The sequence below is a fragment of the Myxine glutinosa genome, chromosome 7 (assembly GCF_964187855.1).
Source record: "Myxine glutinosa chromosome 7, kmMyxGlut1.1, whole genome shotgun sequence".
Lineage (NCBI taxonomy): Eukaryota > Metazoa > Chordata > Myxini > Myxiniformes > Myxinidae > Myxine > Myxine glutinosa.
The window spans coordinates 188,437,935-188,459,144 of record NC_136267.1 but is presented as its reverse complement, the minus strand read 5'-3'; the positions used below and the strand labels follow the sequence as shown (position 1 = coordinate 188,459,144).

The 21,210-nt window shown below is 38.3% G+C and overlaps 1 protein-coding gene across 1 annotated transcript in view; it reads right to left on the bottom strand.

Annotated features, from left to right (window-relative positions):
* The window catches only part of LOC137431903 (mitogen-activated protein kinase kinase kinase 13-like), a 439,979-nt gene that overhangs the window by 164,480 nt on the left and 254,289 nt on the right, over positions 1-21,210 (bottom strand). The window contains exon 10 of the mRNA XM_068123737.2: positions 13,453-14,092. Within this exon, the coding sequence (XP_067979838.1) occupies positions 13,453-14,092 (640 nt within the window). The remainder of the gene's footprint in view (positions 1-13,452; positions 14,093-21,210) is intronic.

Below are 21,210 nucleotides of genomic sequence, written 5' to 3'. Positions count from 1 at the left end.
CTGTGTTATTTTGATGCGATCGTCCGTTTTATAATCCTGGGACGGTGAGTTAATTTCGATTTAATCCTGTGATGTGATTTCCTGTGTTATTTTGATGTGATCGTCCGTTTTATAATCCTGGGACGGTGAGTTTATTTCGATTTAATCCTGTGATGTGACTTCCTGTGTTATTTTGATGTGATCGTCCGTTTTATAATCCTGGGACGGTGAGTTAATTTCGATTTAATCCTGTGATGTGATTTCCTGTGTTATTTTGATGTGATCGTCCGTTTTATAATCCTGGGACGGTGAGTTTATTTCGATTTAATCCTGTGATGTGATTTCCTGTGTTATTTTGATGTGATCGTCCGTTTTATAATCCTGAGACGGTGAGTTTATTTCGATTTAATCCTGTGATATGATTTCCAGTGTTATTTTGATGTGATCGTCCGTTTTATAATCCTGGGACGGTGAGTTTATTTCGATTTAATCCTGTGATGTGACTTCCTGTGTTATTTTGATGTGATCGTCCGTTTTATAATCCTGGGACGGTGAGTTAATTTCGATTTAATCCTGTGATGTGATTTCCTGTGTTATTTTGATGTGATCGTCCGTTTTATAATCCTGGGACGGTGAGTTTATTTCGATTTAATCCTGTGATGTGATTTCCTGTGTTATTTTGATGTGATCGTCCGTTTTATAATCCTGGGACGGTGAGTTAATTTCGATTTAATCCTGTGATGTGATTTCCTGTGTTATTTTGATGTGATCGTCCGTTTTATAATCCTGGGACGGTGAGTTTATTTCGATTTAATCCTGTGATGTGATTTCCTGTGTTATTTTGATGTGATCGTCCGTTTTATAATCCTGGGACAGTGAGTTTATTTCGATTTAATCCTGTGATATGATTTCCAGTGTTATTTTGATGTGATCGTCCGTTTTATAATCCTGGGACGGTGAGTTTGCTTCGATTTTATAATCCTGTAATGTGATTTCCTTTATTATTTGTTCTGTGATTTTCTTTGTTATGATTTCCTGTGTTATTTTGATGTGATCGTCCGTTTTATAATCCTGTGACGGTGAGTTTGTTTCGATTTAATCCTGTGATGTGATTTCCAGTGTTATTTTGATGCGATCGTCCATTATATAATCCTGGGACAGTGAGTTTGCTTCGATTTTATAATCCTGTAATGTGATTTCCTTTATTATTTGTTCTGTGATTTTCTTTGTTATGATTTCCTGTGTTATTTTGATGTGATCGTCCGTTTTATAATCCTGTGACGGTGAGTTTGTTTCGATTTAATCCTGTGATGTGATTTCCAGTGTTATTTTGATGCGATCGTCCATTATATAATCCTGGGACAGTGAGTTTGCTTCGATTTAATCCTGTGATGTGATTTCCTGTGTTATTTTGATGTGATCGTCCGTTTTATAATCCTGAGACGGTGAGTTTATTTCGATTTAATCCTGTGATGTGATTTCCTGTGTTATTTTGATGTGATCGTCCGTTTTATAATCCTGTGACGGTGAGTTTGTTTCGATTTAATCCTGTGATGTGATTTCCGGTGTTATTTTGATGCGATCGTCCATTTTATAATCCTGTGACGGTGAGTTTGTTTCGATTTAATCCTGTGATGTGATTTCCTGTGTTATTTTGATGTGATCGTCCGTTTTATAATCCTGAGACGGTGAGTTTATTTCGATTTAATCCTGTGATGTGATTTCCTGTGTTATTTTGATGTGATCGTCCATTTTATAATCCTGGGACGGTGAGTTTGTTTCGATTTTATAATCCTGTAATGTGATTTCCTTTATTATTTTCTTTGTTACATCTAATTTTCCTGTGATTTTATCGTCCGTTATATAATCCTGTGATTTTATTATAGCCCGGTAACGTCATTTTGCATAGAATCCTGTAATGTTGATCAATCCTTTGATTTTCCGGTAGGGCACTGACTCAATAATCCAATGCATGCTCCGTTGGGTAAAATTTCCCCTTAATACAACGATGTGGTAATTCTCCTTTTTCCTCTCTAGGTCTAGCCAGCTCCTAAGGAGAGAGGGGGCCCATTGGGGTACTTGGACTTCACCCCCACTTTACTGACCCCACTCCATGGTAGGTTAGGGTGTGGCTCCAGCCCATTGCACGTGTCGAGGTACTCTTGACGGAGATAGGAGGACCCAACGCACCACCATGGTGAACCAGGTAAATTGGGGATAAATGCCAAGTACTTCGAATGGTATCCCCAGGGGGATCCAGGGTGATAACTAAAACGATCTTTAAGATGTTGTAGTGAAAGATGGAGGAGTGTGGTGGCAATGGTTGGGGGCACCCATATATCTCGCTCCTTCTCCCTTAGAATACTGAGTATTGGCCCGCTGTACCCTCCCAAGCTTCTTGAGGGCAGTCGAAGACCATACATGATAACCCCATTTCGCGCCAGAAGACCTCCCTAGAAATCTATCGCCCCTCAAGGTCGGTGCATTGGATTGCGTGTACCCTAGAAACTAAAATATTATGTCCTCCCTGTGGCCTTGCCGCCCACTCAGGCTCCTCACTGTCTGGGCCACCTCTTTGGTCCCAGTATGGGACGAGGGTAGAGGGACGTGATGAGAACCATGTATAGGACCCACTGGACGGCTGGAACTCTAATGTTTTCAGTGTATGGCCTCGGGGCGCTTCCTTGTGCATTGTACGCATCACGACTTGCTACTTGCTAATGTGGGTCGCGCTGCCGTGTACCGGGCGCCGCCGTATCGGTGCATAGACTGCAAATATTCCGTGCATGTAAAGGCTCTTGTAATAAACACCGTGTGAACAGTTCTGAGTGCTTCCCGGGTCTCACTCTGGGTGGAGGGGGATCGGAGACGTGGGAAGCAGACTGCTGCTACCACATACACACAGACACACAAACATCTGATTTCACAAGGCCAATGCACAATTAATTGTGCGTCGTTTGTGATCCAATAACTTTCGTTCTCTGTATTCCCAGTCTTTTCACCCATAGCCTACTTCCTTGTGTAAATCTCAACTCAAAAAAAACAAAAAAACAAAAAAACAAAAAAAAAAACATTTCCTTCTCTGTTCTCATTCGTTTATTCATTCTTATTCGTTCGTTCGTTCTTCGACCACGTGTTTCTCCCCCATTTCCCCAGATAGTTTTCACTCATTAACCTTCAATGTTTACACTTTCCCCTGAAGTTATGTATTCCGTCATATTTTATAACACCTTTTTCTTCTTCTTCTTTAAAAGGCTGCTTTCGACTTGCTCACCAAATCAATTCATCCCAAAAAAAATATCCATCTCCTATAGTGCCTTTTTTCTACATTCCCTAAACTCTCCTGCACTCCATCCTCCATCCAGCGTCCTTAAACGTATTTTTAACTCGAAGGTCACAAGAAACTCATTTTGCAATAAATGTTCGTTTCCCATAAATCGTACACTTTCAAAAATCCAATCTCACCCCTCCGATCCAAATCTTCCCCATAACCCCTCCCCTCCAAATCTTCCCCATCACCCCTCCCCTCCAAATCTTCCCCATCACCCATCCCTTTCAAATCTCCCCCCTTGCCCCCTCCCTCCTAAACTACCCCCTCACCCCTCCCCGCCAAGACGCCCCCTCGCCCCTCCCCTCCTAGACTCCTGCCTCACCCCTCCCCTCCAAATCTCCCCCATATCCCATCCCTTTCAAATCCCTCCCCTTGTCCCTTCCCTCCCAAACTCCCCCCTCACCCCTCCCCTTCAAATCTCCCCACCCTCATTGCTTCTCAATTTCCCCCCTCTCACTCCCCCTCCTCAAAGCGTCCTCCCCGCTTCTTCCCCCTTCAAACTCTCACCTCCATCTCCCCCAACCTTCTGCCTCGCTCTTCCCCCTCCTCAAATAACACCTCATTGTGGCTCACCCAATCACCATCAAACCTTTTGTCCGCCCCATCCTTCCCTTTCTCCGAGCTATTCTGAAATCTCTGACACACCTTCAACAGCTCTCCCTACCTCTTCCACCTCTTCCACATCTTACCCTACCCCTCCTCCCCCCTGTTCTGTATCTGATACTCCCCCTTCCTCTTCATTAACGGTATGGACCTCAAACATCCGGGGCCTTCGTTCAAACTTAACTGATCTCTCCATACAGGTTGCTTCTGTCAAACCAGACGTGATCTGCTTAACAGAAACTTTCCTCCTTTATGATGTCTCTGATTCCATAGTATCTCTCCCGGGCTACTCCCTCCTCCGGTATGATAGACCTGAGCCTCGTCCTGGAGGCGGGGTTGCTATCTTTATCAAAAACTCTCTTCCTCACTCGCCCTGCACTGCACTCTCTCCACCTCACCCCCAGGAATACCTCTGGCTACGGCTTCCCCTTCGCTCCCACCTCTTGTTCATATGTGTGTTGTACCGTCCACCAAACAGTGATGACTCCATCTACATCTCGCTATCTGATGATATGGACCAACTTCTATCTACTCATCCCAACTCTCTCTTCCTCATATGTGGTGATTTCAACTGTCATCATGCCAGTTGGCTGGGTGTGGGTACCTCTCTCACCAGCCATGGCTCCTCAGCAAAGGACTTCTGCGACTCACTGGGACTGACACAATCTGTCAATTTCCCGACCCGGATCTCAGTCAACGGAACATCTTCTCTTCTGGACTTGGTTATGACTAACTTCCCTGAAAATGTCTGCTGCTCTTCTTCTGCTCCGATCGGATCATTTGATCATGTCCTTGTTAAAGTGGACATCTCTCTGACCATCCTCAGGGAGCCTGCTCAGCGTCGACGAGTCTGGCATTTCACTCAGGCCAACTGGCATGGTCTTCAAGCAGCCATCAATCATCTGGACTGGTCTCCCATCTCTACCACCTCTGACATCAACTCATCCTGGGAATTCTTCCAAAGTAAATTGCTCTCTCTCATGCACAGATTTATCCCATCTCGTCTTCAGTTGTCATACCCTTCCTCCCGTCCATGGTACACGGAATCTTGTGGTGAGGCTGTTGCCCAGAAACAACTTGCCTTCGTCTCCTGGAAAGGAAATCCAACGGAAGGAAATCTCATTTCCTTTCACAAAGCCCGAAACAAGTGTGTGTCCACCCTCAGGAGAGCCAGGAAACAATATCTCTCCGTTCTCAAGACCGAACTCTCTTATCTGTCTCCCTCTTCCAAATCCTGGTGGCGTCTGGTCAAATCCGTTTCTGGTGTTTGTTCCCCCTCCATCCCCTCCCTTACCTCAAACGGCTACACAGCTGACTCCGCACGTGAAAAAGCTGAATGCCTCAACTCTGTGTTTGCCTCTAAATCTTGTGTCCCAAACCCATCCCTCTCTGTACCCACCATACCCAGTCGAACCCTGCTGCTTCTGGACTCCGTGTCCTTTCCTCCTGACAAGGTGGAAAAGTTTCTGTCAACCCTCGACTCTGATTCTGCAACTGGACCCGACGGCATCAGCCCACGGGTCCTAAAATCCTGCTCTGCTGCTCTATCTCACCCTCTCTCTGTTCTCTTCACCCTCTCTTTTGCTCAAGGTCAACTGCCATCTGCTTGGAAATCAGCCAACATCACCGCTTTGCACAAAAAAGGTGCAAAAACAGATCCTAGCAACTACAGACCAATCAGCCTTCTCCCAATTATCAGCAAAGTCATGGAATCCATCATTGCTTCTGATATGAAATCTTTCCTCTTCTCCAATGGCTTGATCTCTGATCATCAATTTGGTTTCAGACCAGGTCACTCTACTCTGGACATGCTGCTTCTGCTGTCTCAACAATGGATGGAGGTCCTCAATGCCAAACAGGAAATTAGAGCTGTCTCCCTCGACATATCACGTGCCTTCGACACGGTCTGGCACCCCGCTCTGCTCACCAAACTCTCCTCCTTTGGTATCCATGGAAATCTCCACGCATGGCTGGCGGACTTCCTCTCTAGTCGTCGTCAACGTGTGGCCCTGAATGGGTTTCTCTCATCTCCTCTTCTTGTTCAGGCTGGAGTTCCCCAAGGCAGTGTTCTGGGCCCCGTGCTTTTTCTGGTCTTCATCAATGATCTCTCTGACTCTCTCGAAAATCCTCTCTATCTCTTTGCTGATGACTCCACTCTCTGCCGCTCCATTCCTCTTCCCTCAGATCGGCAGTCTGCTGCCTCCTCACTCTCTGAAGACCTGGACAAAATCACAGACTGGTCAAACAAGTGGAACATGTCTTTCAATCCTGACAAATCTCACACTCTTACTATGTCTCTCCGAAAAGATCGACTGGACAACCCTCCCATCTACTTTCTCAACAATCCTCTCCAAGAAGTTCTGTCGCTCAATATTTTGGGTCTCACTATCTGCCATGATCTTTCTTGGGAAAACCACATTTCCAAGCTGGCCTCCAAAGCCAGTCGCCGACTGGGCATCCTCCGTCGTGCGAAGTCCTTCCTCGGCACACCTGAGCTCCTCACCACATACAAGGCTTTCATCCGCAGCTCAATGGAATACTGTTCTCCCCTATGGGCCGGTGCTCCTGCCTCACACCTAGCTCGGCTTCACGCTGTTGAAACCAAAGCTTTCAGAATTATTGGAATCTCCCGCGATGAAGCTATCTCTGAGGGCCTTTCACTCACTCACCGCAGGCAGGTAGGTGGTCTTTCTGTCTTCTACCGACTCCTCTCCGGCCTTGCACCCCCAGCTCTCTCTGTGCTCTGTCCCCCAAATATTCCTACAGGTCGCACAAGATCTGCCAGCAACCCTCTGATGGTTAAACTGCCGAAATCTCGGCTCTCCGCTCACCTTCACTCTTTCATTCCTCTTTTCTCCCGCCTCTGGAACAAACTCCCTCACTCCCTTCAATCCCACTCCTCCCTCCAGGTCTTTAAAACAGCTGTTCACCACCATCTCTTATCTTCCCCCATCCAAAACCTTGATCTTTTCTACCCCCGCTAATTCACCCCAGATCCACCTTGTTTGAAATTCCAACTTCTTTCCTGGAAGTCCTGGCAGTGTCCATATGTTTTATACCTCTCCCACTGCCCCCTTCCCACGCCCCCCCCCCCCCCAAAGCCCTCACCCTCTCTCAGATCTCTCGATGTCTCCATGTCTCTCGGTCCCTGCTCTCAAATGTTGTGTTTGTGTCCTTCCCCCTCTCTCCCCATCTTGTCTACCGCTCCCTATGTTATGTTTTATGTGTCGGTTTGTCTTTCTGTGTGATTAATGTTCGCTCTTTCACGAGCCTCGATCTTGTATACAAAACAAAACAAACAAAAAAAAAAAAAACAAAAAAAAATAATTAATAACATTATGTGGATTTTGTCATCGGTCCAACTTCTGCATTTAAGCAATTACATTGCTGCACAACTCAGATGTACAACTAACAAACATTTCTTGGTAAATCCATTGTCGTAGATTATAGAAAAGACAACTGTATTATAGATTGTAGAAAAGACTACAGAAAAGACTAAGTCCTGTATTTCGACTATAGAAAACACGACTGTATTTTAAATTATAGAAAAGACACTGTATTTTAGAGTTTAGACTATAGAAAAGACTCCTTTATATTAGACTATAAAAAAGACTACTGTATTTTAGACTATAGAAAAGACTACTGTATTTTAGACTATAGAAAAGACTACTGTATTTTAGACAACAGAAAGACTACTGTATTTTAGACAACAGAAAAGACTACTGTATTTTAGAGTTTAGACCATAGAAAAGACTCCTTTATTTTAGACTATAGAAAAGACTACTGTATTTTAGACTATAGAAAAGACTACTGTATTTTAGACTATAGAAAAGACTACTGTATTTTAGACTATAGAAAAGACTACTGTATTTTAGACTATAGAAAAGACTACTGTATTATAGACTATAGAAAAGACTACTGTATTTTAGACTATAGAAAAGACTACTGTATTTTAGACTGCAGAAAAGACTCCTGTATTTTAGACTATAGAAAAGACTACTGTATTTTAGACTGCAGAAAAGACTCCTGTATTTTAGACAACAGAAAAGACTACTGTATTTTAGACTATAGAAAAGACTACTGTATTTTAGACGATAGAAAAGACTACTGTATTTAAGACTATAGAAAAGACTACTGTATTTAGACTATAGAAAAGACGACTGTATTTTAGACTACATAAAAGACTACTGTATTTTAAAGTTTAGACTATGGAAAAGACTCCTTTATTTTAGACTATAGAAAAGACGACTGTATTTTAGACGACATAAAAGACTACTGTATTTTAGAGTTTAGCCTATGGAAAAGACGACTGTATTTTAGACTGTAGAAAAGACTACTGTATTTTGGACTATAGAAAAGACTACTGTATTTTAGACAACAGAAAAGACTACTGTATTTTAGACGATAGAAAAGACTACTGTATTTTAGACAACAGAAAAGACTACTGTATTTTAGACAACAGAAAAGACTACTGTATTTTAGACAACAGAAAAGACTACTGTATTTTAGACTGTAGAAAAGACGACTGTATTTTAGACAACAGAAAAGACTACTGTATTTTAGAGTTTAGACTATGGAAAAGACTACTGTATTTTAGACTATAGAAAAGACTACTGTATTTTGGACTATAGAAAAGACTACTGTATTTTAGACAACAGAAAAGACTACTGTATTTTAGACTATAGAAAAGACTACTGTATTTTAGACTATAGAAAAGACTACTGTATTTTAGACTACAGAAAAGACTACTGTATTTTAGACAACAGAAAAGACTACTGTATTTTAGACTGTAGAAAAGACTACTGTATTTTAGACAACAGAAAAGACTACTGTATTTTAGACTACAGAAAAGACTACTGTATTTTAGACAACAGAAAAGACTACTGTATTTTAGACTACAGAAAAGACTACTGTATTTTAGACTGTAGAAAAGACTACTGTATTTTAGACTACAGAAAAGACTACTGTATTTTAGACTGTAGAAAAGACTACTGTATTTTAGACAACAGAAAAGACTACTGTATTTTAGACTACAGAAAAGACTACTGTATTTTAGACAACAGAAAAGACTACTGTATTTTAGACAACAGAAAAGACTACTGTATTTTAGACTACAGAAAAGACTACTGTATTTTAGACAACAGAAAAGACTACTGTATTTTAGACTACTGTATTATAGATCACAGAAAAGACGACTGTATTTTAGACTGCAGAAAAGACAACTGTATTTTAGACTGCAGAAAAGACTCCTGTATCTTAGACTATAGAAAAGACGACTGTATTTTAGACTATATAAAAGACTCCTGTATCTTAGACTATAGAAAAGACGACTGTATTTTAGACTATATAAAAGACTACTGTATTTTAGACTACAGGTAAGACTACTGTATTTTAGACTATAGAAAAGACCACTGTATTTTAGACGATAGAAAAGACTACTGTATTTAAGACTATAGAAAAGACTACTGTATTTAGACTATAGAAAAGACGACTGTATTTTAGACTACATAAAAGACTACTGTATTTTAAAGTTTAGACTATGGAAAAGACTCCTTTATTTTAGACTATAGAAAAGACGACTGTATTTTAGACTACATAAAAGACTACTGTATTTTAGAGTTTAGACTATGCAAAAGACGACTGTATTTTAGACTATAGAAAAGACTACTGTATTTTGGACTATAGAAAAGACTACTGTATTTTAGACAACAGAAAAGACTACTGTATTTTAGACGATAGAAAAGACTACTGTATTTTAGACAACAGAAAAGACTACTGTATTTTAGACAACAGAAAAGACTACTGTATTTTAGACAACAGAAAAGACTACTGTATTTTAGACAACAGAAAAGACTACTGTATTTTAGACTGTAGAAAAGACGACTGTATTTTAGACAACAGAAAAGACGACTGTATTTTAGAGTTTAGACTATGGAAAAGACTACTGTATTTTAGACTATAGAAAAGACTACTGTATTTTGGACTATAGAAAAGACTACTGTATTTTAGACAACAGAAAAGACTACTGTATTTTAGACGATAGAAAAGACTACTGTATTTTAGACTATAGAAAAGACTACTGTATTTTAGACTACAGAAAAGACTACTGTATTTTAGACAACAGAAAAGACTACTGTATTTTAGACTATAGAAAAGACTACTGTATTTTAGACTACAGAAAAGACAACTGTATTTTAGACTACAGAAAAGACTACTGTATTTTAGACAACAGAAAAGACTACTGTATTTTAGACTACTGTATTATAGATCACAGAAAAGACGACTGTATTTTAGACTGCAGAAAAGACAACTGTATTTTAGACTGCAGAAAAGACTCCTGTATCTTAGACTATAGAAAAGACGACTGTATTTTAGACTATATAAAAGACTCCTGTATCTTAGACTATAGAAAAGACGACTGTATTTTAGACTATATAAAAGACTACTGTATTTTAGACTACAGGTAAGACTACTGTATTTTAGACTATAGAAAAGACTACTGTATTTTAGACTATAGAAAAGACTCCTGTATTTTAGACAATAGAAAAGACGACTGTATTTTAGACTGCAGAAAAGACAACTGTATTTTAGACTGCAGAAAAGACTCCTGTATCTTAGACTATAGAAAAGACTACTGTATTTTAGACTATATAAAAGACTCCTGTATCTTAGACTACAGAAAAGACGACTGTATTTTAGACTATATAAAAGACTACTGTATTTTAGACTACAGGTAAGACTACTGTATTTTAGACTATAGAAAAGACAACTGTATTTTAGACTACAGAAAAGACTACTGTATTTTAGACTATAGAAAAGACTACTGTATTTTAGACAATAGAAAAGACTACTGTATTTTAGACTACAGAAAAGACTACTGTATTATAGATCACAGAAAAGACGACTGTATTTTAGACTATAGAAAAGACTCCTGTATTTTAGAGTTTAGACCATAGAAAAGACTCCTTTATTTTAGACCATAGAAAAGACTACTGTATTTTAGACTATAGAAAAGACTACTGTATTTTAGACTAAAGAAAAGACAACTGTATTTTAGACTGCAGAAAAGACTACTGTATTTTAGACAACAGAAAAGACTACTGTATTTTAGACTGGAGAAAAGACTACTATATTTTAGACTATAGAAAAGACTACTGTATTTTAGACTACATAAAAGACGACTGTATTTTAGACTATAGAAAAGACTACTGTATTTTAGACTACAGGTAAGACTACTGTATTTTAGACGATAGAAAAGACTACTGTATTTTAGACGATAGAAAAGACTACTGTATTTTAGACTATAGAAAAGACTACTGTATTTTAGACGATAGAAAAGACTACTGTATTTTAGACGATGGAAAAGACTACTGTATTTTAGACGATAGAAAAGACTACTGTATTTTAGCCGATAGAAAAGACTACTGTATTTTAGACTATAGAAAAGACTACTGTATTTTAGACGATAGAAAAGACTACTATATTTTAGACGATAGAAAAGACTACTGTATTTTCGACGATAGAAAAGACGACTGTATTTTAGACGATAGAAAAGACTACTGTATTTTAGACTATAGAAAAGACTACTGTATTTTAGACAACAGAAGACTACTGTATTTTAGACTATAGAAAAGACTCCTGTATTTTAGACTTTCGAAAAGACTACTGTATTTTAGACTATAGAAAAGACTACTGTATTTTAGACTACAGAAAAGACTCCTGTATTTTAGACTTTCGAAAAGACTACTGTATTTTAGACTATAGAAAAGACTACTGTATTTTAGACTACATAAAAGACAACTGTATTTTAGACTACAGAAAAGACTACTGTATTTTAGACAACAGAAAAGACTACTGTATTTTAGACTGCAGAAAAGACCTGTATTTTAGACTATAGAAAAGACAACTGTATTTTAGACTACAGAAAAGACTACTGTATTTTAGACAACAGAAAAGACTACTGTATTTTAGACTATAGAAAAGACTACTGTATTTTAGACAACAGAAAAGACAACTGTATTTTAGACTACTGTATTATAGATCACAGAAAAGACGACTGTATTTTAGACTGCAGAAAAGACAACTGTATTTTAGACTGCAGAAAAGACTCCTGTATCTTAGACTATAGAAAAGACGACTGTATTTTAGACTATATAAAAGACTACTGTATTTTAGACTACAGGTAAGACTCCTGTATTTTAGACTATATAAAAGACTCCTGTATCTTAGACTATAGAAAAGACGACTGTATTTTAGACTATATAAAAGACTACTGTATTTTAGAGTACAGGTAAGACTACTGTATTTTAGACTATAGGTAAGACTACTGTATTTTAGACTATAGAAAAGACTAGTGTATTTTAGACTACAGAAAAGACTACTGTATTTTAGACTACAGAAAAGACTACTGTATTTTAGACTGCAGAAAAGACTACTGTATTTTAGACTACAGAATTTTGGACTATAGAAAAGACTACTGTATTTTGGACAATAGAAAATACTACTGTATTTTAGACTGCATAAAAGACTAATGTATCATAGACAAGAGAAAAGACGGCTGTATTTTAGACAAGAGAAAAGACTGCTGTATTTTAGACTACAGAAAAGACTACTGTATTTTAGACTATAGAAAAGACTACTGTATTTTAGACTATAGGTAAGACTATTGTATTTTAGACTATAGAAAAGACTAGTGTATTTTAGACTGCAGAAAAGACTACTGTATTTTGGGCTATAGAAAAGACTACTGTATTTTGGACTATAGAAAAGACTATTGTATTTTGGACTATAGAAAAGACTACTGTATTTTGGACTATAGAAAATACTACTGTATTTTAGACTGCATAAAAGACTACTGTATTTTAGACAAGAGAAAAGACGGCTGTATTTTAGACAAGAGAAAAGACTGCTGTATTTTAGACTACAGAAAAGACTACTGTATTTTAGACTATAGAAAAGACTACTGTATTTTAGACTATAGGTAAGACTATTGTATTTTAGACTATAGAAAAGACTACTGTATTTTAGACTCTAGGTAAGACTACTGAAAATAAAAGACCATCCATCCATCTGTAAACTAAAGCAATGCGACTGTCGCCAATATGCCTCCGCATCGTCCCACAATGGGTAGATGCCGCCCTCGTTCACTGTCCTAAAAATAAACAAGTTTGATTTAAATCCCTTCAGTAGTTCTCAAGTATCACATTTTTACCAGCCATGACAGGTTTCACATCGATCGGGGAAGCGGTTTCAGAGAAGGGATTTTTTTAAAATATCGGCTTTAAAGCTAAAATGGCTGCCACACCACGTGACATATGACCTTAAAATGTACACTCTGCATATGTATGGGTAGGGGATCATATTTGTGAAGTTTCGTGTTGATCGGATAAGGTTCATTTTTCTATCCAAGATGGCTGCCAAACCACGTGACCTACGACATCATCATTTTCAAACTATATGCAATATCAAACTATAATTGACTAATATCATGAATACAGATCAGGAAAACATCGGTCTTGCACCGCCTTGAGACGCCTCACCTCTTTCCTCCCACGGTCGCTAAGCTTACGCGACATCGGCTTGGGCTTGTTGCAACTCCTTGAAAGTTGAGGGCTACGGAAGGCATCCTGCACAATGCGTTTTCCTCCACCCACGAAGCCGCTTGAGCTGCAGCCAGGTGTTTCAGCAGGACCAGTCCCTACTAATCCCCCAGGCCCGAGCGTCGGGGAACTATCGGGCTTATGCTCAAGACTACGACTCTTGCGTAGTTCCTCACACGAACGACAGCCTCCCAGGCCGGGTCGCCAACCATCGTCAAAAGGATCTCGGCCCGGCGTGCACCCTGGACCTCCTTCCGCTTCCTGCACCGAGCAAACGATGTCCGGGCTCGAGCCAATCAGGCGCCCGGGAAGCCGGAGCGACGCTGGACCAAGAAGCGCGGCGTGACGGCAACGTGGGGTAACGTTACCATGCCGTCCCGCCGCACCCTCATCACCGCCTTCGTCCTCATGAATGGGACTCGTACGCACCACGGTACTAATGTCGGCCAGCCACCCGTGGGCATGAAGGCGTCGGTGCCGCTGCCGTCCTCGGAAAAATGGCTTGGAGCGTGAAGATCGGCCTGGTCCTGATACCGAGTCAAGACTGCGCGAGATGTTTTCTGATCTCAGCAAGTCAGGCCTGGGAAACAAAAGAGATTTGATCATTATATTGGAACTATTAAAAGAGAAAACAAAAAGGAAGAGTATCAACTTACTCCAATTACAAGTGATATATTGAGTGCACAACTTGTATCTCCATAGCCTATCAATCATACATCCTGCTTCTCCATATCAATCGTGCATCCTGCTTCTCCACATCAATCATGAATCCTGCTACTCCATATCAATCATGCATCCTCCTTCTCCATACCAATCATGCATCCTGCTTCTCCCTATCAATCATGCATCCTGCTTCTCGATATCAATCATGCATCCTGCTTCTCCATATCAATCATGCATCCTGCTTCTCCATATAAATCATGCATCCTGATTCTCCATATCAATCATGCATCCTGCTTCTCCATATCAATCATGCATCCAGCTTCTCCATATCAATCATGCATCCTGCTTCTCCATATCAATCATGCGTCCTGCTTCTCCATATCAATCATGCTTCCTGCTTCTCCATATCAATCATGCATCCTGCTTCTCCATGTCAATCATGCATCCTGCTTGTCCATATCAATCATGCATCCTGCTTCTCCATATCAATCATGCATCCTGCTTCTCCATATCAATCATGCATCCTGCTTCTCCATGTCAATCATGCATCCTGCTTCTCCATATCAATCATGCATCCTGCTTCTCCATATCAATCATGCATCCTCCTTCTCCATACCAATCATGCATCCTGCTTCTCCCTATCAATCATGCATCCTGCTTCTCGATATCAATCATGCATCCTGCTTCTCCATATCAATCATGCATCCTGCTTCTCCATATAAATCATGCATCCTGATTCTCCATATCAATCATGCATCCTGCTTCTCCATATCAATCATGCATCCTGCTTCTCCATATCAATCATGCATCCTGCTTCTCCATATCAATCATGCATCCTGCTTCTCCATATCAATCATGCATCCTGCTTCTCCATATCAATCATGCATCCTGCTTCTCCATATAAATCATGCATCCTGCTTCTCCATATCAATCATGCGTCCTGCTTCTCCATATCAATCATGCGTCCTGCATCTCCATATCAATCATGCGTCCTGCTTCTCCATATCAATCATGCGTCTTGCTACTCCATATCAATCATGCATCCTGCTTCTCCATATCAATCATGCATCCTGCTTCTCCATATCAATCATGCATCCTGCTTCTCCATATCAATTATGCATCCTGCTTCTCCATATCAATCATGCATCCTGCTTCTCCATATCAATCATGCATCCTGCTTCTCCATATCAATCATGCATCCTGCTTCTCCATATCAATCATGCATCCTGCTTCTCCATATCAATCATGTATCCTGCTTCTCCATATCAATCATGCGTCCTGATTCTCCATATCAATCATGCATCCTACTTCTCCATATCAATCATGCATCCTGATTCTCCATATCAATCATGGATCCTGCTTCTCCATATCAATCATGCATCCTGCTTCTCCAAATCAATCATGCATCCTGCTTCTCCATATCAATCATGCATCCGCTTCTCCATATCAATCATGCATCCTGTTTCTCGATATCAATCATGCATCCTGCTTCTCCATATCAATCATGCGTCCTGCTTCTCCATATCAATCATGCATCCTACTTCTCCATATCAATCATGCGTCCTGCTTCTCCATATCAATCATGCATCCAGCTTCTCCATATCAATCATGCGTCCTGCTTCTCCATATCAATCATGCATCCTGCTTCTCCATATCAATCATGCATCCTGCTTCTCCATATCAATCATGCATCCTGCTTCTCCATATCAATCATGCATCCTGCTTCTCCATATCAATCATGCATCCTGCTTCTCCATATCAATCATGCATCCTGCTTCTCCATATCAATCATGCATCCGCTTCTCCATATCAATCATGCGTCCTGCTTCTCCATATCGATCATGCGTCCTGCTTCTCCATATCAATCATGCATCCTGCTTCTCCATATCAATCATGCATCCTGCTTCTCCATATCAATCATGCATCCTGCTTCTCCATATCAATCATGCATCCTGCTTCTCCATATCAATCATGCATCCTGCTTCTCCATATCAATCATGCATCCTGCTTCTCCATATCAATCATGCATCCGCTTCTCCATATCAATCATGCGTCCTGCTTCTCCATATCAATCATGCGTCCTGCTTCTCCATATCAATCATGCATCCTGCTTGTCCATATCAATCATGCATCCTGCTTCTCCATATCAATCATGCATCCTGCTTCTCCATATCAATCATGCGTCCTGCTTCTCCATATCAATCATGCATCCTGCTTGTCCATATCAATCATGCATCCTGCTTCTCCATACCAATCATGCATCCTGCTTCTCCATGTCAATCATGCATCCTGCTTCTCCATATCAATCATGCATCCTGCTTCTCCATATCAATCATGCATCCTGCTTCATCACATTGAAATCGATGCATTAAGTCAATAAAACAATGAAAAGGCAAATGAGGAATAACTATGTTCACTGATATTTGTGAATTCGCCCTTAAAGCTTCTACATTGGTGGAGGATGGCACATATGAACAGGTTAAAGAAGGCTCATCATTGAACTAAACTAGATAAACTCGAATATGATCACAAAGCCATCACCAAGGGTGCCCGCCTCCCCCGGTACCCGCGATCCCAAGATGGCGTATTCTAGTCGGACCGCCATTTGACCTTGACCTTCAACATTTCGGGATAGAATATCTATATCATTATTTCTGAAGTTTGTAATCAGAACTTCTCTCCAGCTATTGCTCCTGTCACCCTAAGGTATGTGTGATACTATGTAGTTATGACTAACCCTTCCATATAAGCATACCTATGTCTCCAAATGTCTATAAGTGTGGAATAAAAGCTGAAAATCAGTAAAAAGTTTTGAATAACTCACGCCATTTTGTTTTACGCACAGTGGGACGCTGCACCTGATACCAGGAGAAGAAGAAGACGTCCCGATGTGTGCCGGACGCGCAGCGACTCGAGAGGCATGCTACGCCTTTTAATACAAATATAAATGCGATCAGAAATGAAAGCGATATTCAGGAGATCTTCCAGAATGAATGTTGGTGCCAACAGGTGCCCGCAGAACTACACAACTTCCGGTTAGTGCACCCTTGGCGACAACAGTCACGTGATTGGATACGTTGAAAACAAACCACAAAAGGGCACGTGTTCCAGCCGGAAATTATGGAAACGGTGTAGGTTATTTGATCATAACTCAATTAATTCTTGTCTGATCTTTAAAATTTTAACTTTCCAACAAGCGAGAAGTAATTCTCTTTCTAACAATATAAAGTTTTATGAAAAATAATACGAAATGTTTGTTTCGCCGCCCACGGAACTACGTAACTTCCGGTTAGTGCACCCTTCGCGACAACAGTCACGTGATTGGATACGTTGAAAACAAACCACAAAAGGGCACGTGTTACAGCTTACTTCCGGTAGTCTCGCCCTCACCTACTGACACAATTATTTTGAAAGGAAGGGGAAGGGCAAGTTAGTTTGTATGAACATAAACACCATTTATATTTATATTTATTATGCCCGTGATTTTCACAGGTTACCGCTAGTAAATTAATACAATATCTCCTCATCTTTTAATTTATCCATAAAACTCAACATCATGAATAACGGAAGATAATTATTTAAGTTATAATTATTTAGGATTAATTAGGCCACAATCCGAAAAAGGTAGGTCAAGGCCACAAATCAAATATCAGGTGCACAACTTCAATGCATGTACACTATTATGATGCAAGAACACCTTGGAAGGCCACGTGGTCTTTGAGATTTTGCATTTGCAAAATTGAGCAATGACAAAAAATTGCGTTTTTTTTTTCAGACCGCCATTGCACCTTGACCTTTAACCCGGAGGAGTATGATGTAAATGAAGTTTAAACGAGGCTTGCTCTTGGCTATCTAGAGAGGGCGATTTAGTTCTGATTGGACAAACCAGCCGGTATTTTCACACAAATAGCCTGCAGGGGCTATACGTTATATTCGTTCCAAAAATTCAAACTGTTGGGTATACACATGTGCCGGTTAGACAGCACGTGCCATAAGCACAGGTTTTAAATGTTCTTACAAAAAGAGAAAGTTTTGTTTTGCAAGTTGAATTGTAATATCATTACTTACAGTTCTTTCACATATTTTACTGACACATTTATATCAAATTATAGTTATTTAACGTCATCTTCCATAAAGCGACAAAGTCCTCGTCTCCTTTGTCGCTGTGAGTATGTTTTCATCAAAACTAACCTTGATATTAATTATAGACCTTGACGATATTAAACTATAAAATTGTTATGAAAAAATTGTTACTATAAAATACTATAAAAATATTACTATGAAATACTATAAAATTATTACTATAAAATTATTACTATAAAATACTATAAAATAATTACTATAAAATTATTACTATAAAATACTATAAAATTATTACTATAAAATTGTTACTATAAAATACTATAAAATAAATACTATAAAATACTATAAAATAATTACTATAAAATACTATAAAATTATTACGATAAATTGTTATGACAAAATTGTTATTATAAAATTATTACGATAAAATACGATAAAATTGTTACAATAAAATTAGTCATACGCCATTTCGACCTACGTCAAATCCGACTTTATGCCACTCTTCCAGAGTAAATTTCAGTTCAGCGAACATCATTATGTGCGGCTTTACGTCACTCCTGCGAACGTGAAAAAAATTAAACAATTTAAACAATTGGATGTTTTAACGATCGTTGATCGTTGTTTTAACGTTGATGTTTTAACAATCGAAACAATTTAAAATACAATAAAAAGCACATTAAAAATATTAAAAAATGTACGTACAGTATACGTACGCGTATCTGCTGGTTCTCATTCAAAACAAAGGCGACGCCATATGCATTTTGTCCTGTGCTGCGGTCGCGTGCTTGCTTTGCCTTTCGCTGGTATTTTTGTGATTATTCCTTTCGTGTGTAAAGGTTCCTTTACTGTGTAAAACAACCAACGTAACGTGGCAACGGCGAAACATAACGATGCCGGCTCGGACATACAGTATACGTTTGTATATATATATATAGGCAGGGCCCAGTACCTCCAATGACGGGGGCTCATAGTGCGAGAGGACTGGGGAGTGATAGTGGGAGATGGTGTCTGATGTAGAGGGATGGTAGCTCTACCATCCCTCACGTTGGGGAAAAGGAGCAGTAGATTTATGGGGTTTGGCAGTGTGAACTAGCCGAGGGCGGGCGAGGATATTGTTAGGGATTTAGAAGGATGACAATAGGAGACCGTGATTTAAGTAGAGACATTGATACAGGTAGAGGGGACGTAGTCAGATTAGAAGGATGTTAATGACGAGGGAAGTGCTTAGTATAAGGGAAGACAGGGAAAGCACAAGTATTAGAGGGATGTAGTTAGTTAGATGATGCTGTGTGTGTGTGTAATTGTGGGTGCCTCTTGGGCTTGGTGAAATGAGGCATTGGTCGAGACTGGTTGTGTGTGTGAGAATCTGGTTATCGTTGAACTTGGTGAAATGAGGCAATGGTCTGGGATGACCGGAGAAAGTGTATGAGTGGTGTATTGAGGACATGTTTAATGGTGTTGAGTGATTGACTTGCATGGGGTGCAAGTGGATAAATGGAGAGAATACTTGGTATGTGGGAATAAATGGTGTGTGGAGTGAGTAGTGTGGATTGAGTGGTGTGGTAAGGCATTTTTAAGACATTACGCCCGGTTTACGTCAAAAACCGAGTTACGTCACGGCTTATGGAACCAATTAATGACGTAGGCCGGGGTATTACTGTACTATAAAATTGTTACGACAAAATTGTTGCAACAAAATTATTACTATAAAATACTATAAAATTACTATAAAAATGTTACGATAAAATACAATAAAATTACTATAAAAAACGATAAAATTATTACCATAAAATACTATAAAATTGTTACGATAAAATTGTTACTATAAAATTTCTATGATAAAATTGTTACGACAAAATTGTTACGATAAAATTATTACAATAAAATAAAATAAAATTATTACTATAAAATACGATAAAATTGTTACTATAAAATTGTTACAATAAAATTGTTAAGATAAAATACTATAAAATTATTACTATAAAATACGACAAAAATTGTTACCATAAAATTATTACAATAAAATTGTTACGATAAAATTATTACTATAAAATTGTTACGATAAAATTTCTATGATAAAATTGTTATGACAAAATTGTTACAATAAAATTATTACTATAAAATTATTACTATAAAATTGTTACTATAAAATTGTTACGATAAAATTGTTACAATAAAATTTCTATGATAAAATTGTTACTAAAAAAAAAAGTGTTATGACAAAATTGTTCCCATAAAATTTCTATGATAAAATTGTTATGAAAAAAGTGTTATGACAAAATTATTACGATAAAATTATTACAATAAAATAATATAAAATTATTACTATAAAATACGATAAAATTGTTACTATAAACATTGTTACAATAAAATTGTTACGATAAAATACTATAAAATTATTACGATAAAATACGACAAAAATTGTTACAATAAAATTATTACTATGAAATTGTTACGATAAAATTATTACCATAAAATTGTTACGATAAAATTGTTACTATAAATTTTCTATGATAAAATTGTTATGGCAAAATTGTTACTATAAAATTATTACTAAAAAATTATTACTATAAAATTGTTACGATAAAATTGTTACGATAAAATTGTTACGATAAAATTTCCATGATAAAATTGTTACGACAAAATTGTTACTATAAAATTATTACTATAATATATAGTAAAATTATTACTATAAAATAAGATAAAATTGTTCCTAAAAAAAAGTGTTATGACAAAATTGTTACGATAAAATTATTACGATAAAATAATATAAAATTATTACTATAAAATACGATAAAATTGTTACTATGAACATGTTACAATAAAATTGTTTCAATAAAATACTATAAAATTATTACTATAAAATACGATAAAATTGTTACGATAAAATTGTTACGATAAAATTGTTACTATAAAATTGTTACTATAAAATTGTTACGATAAAATTGTTAC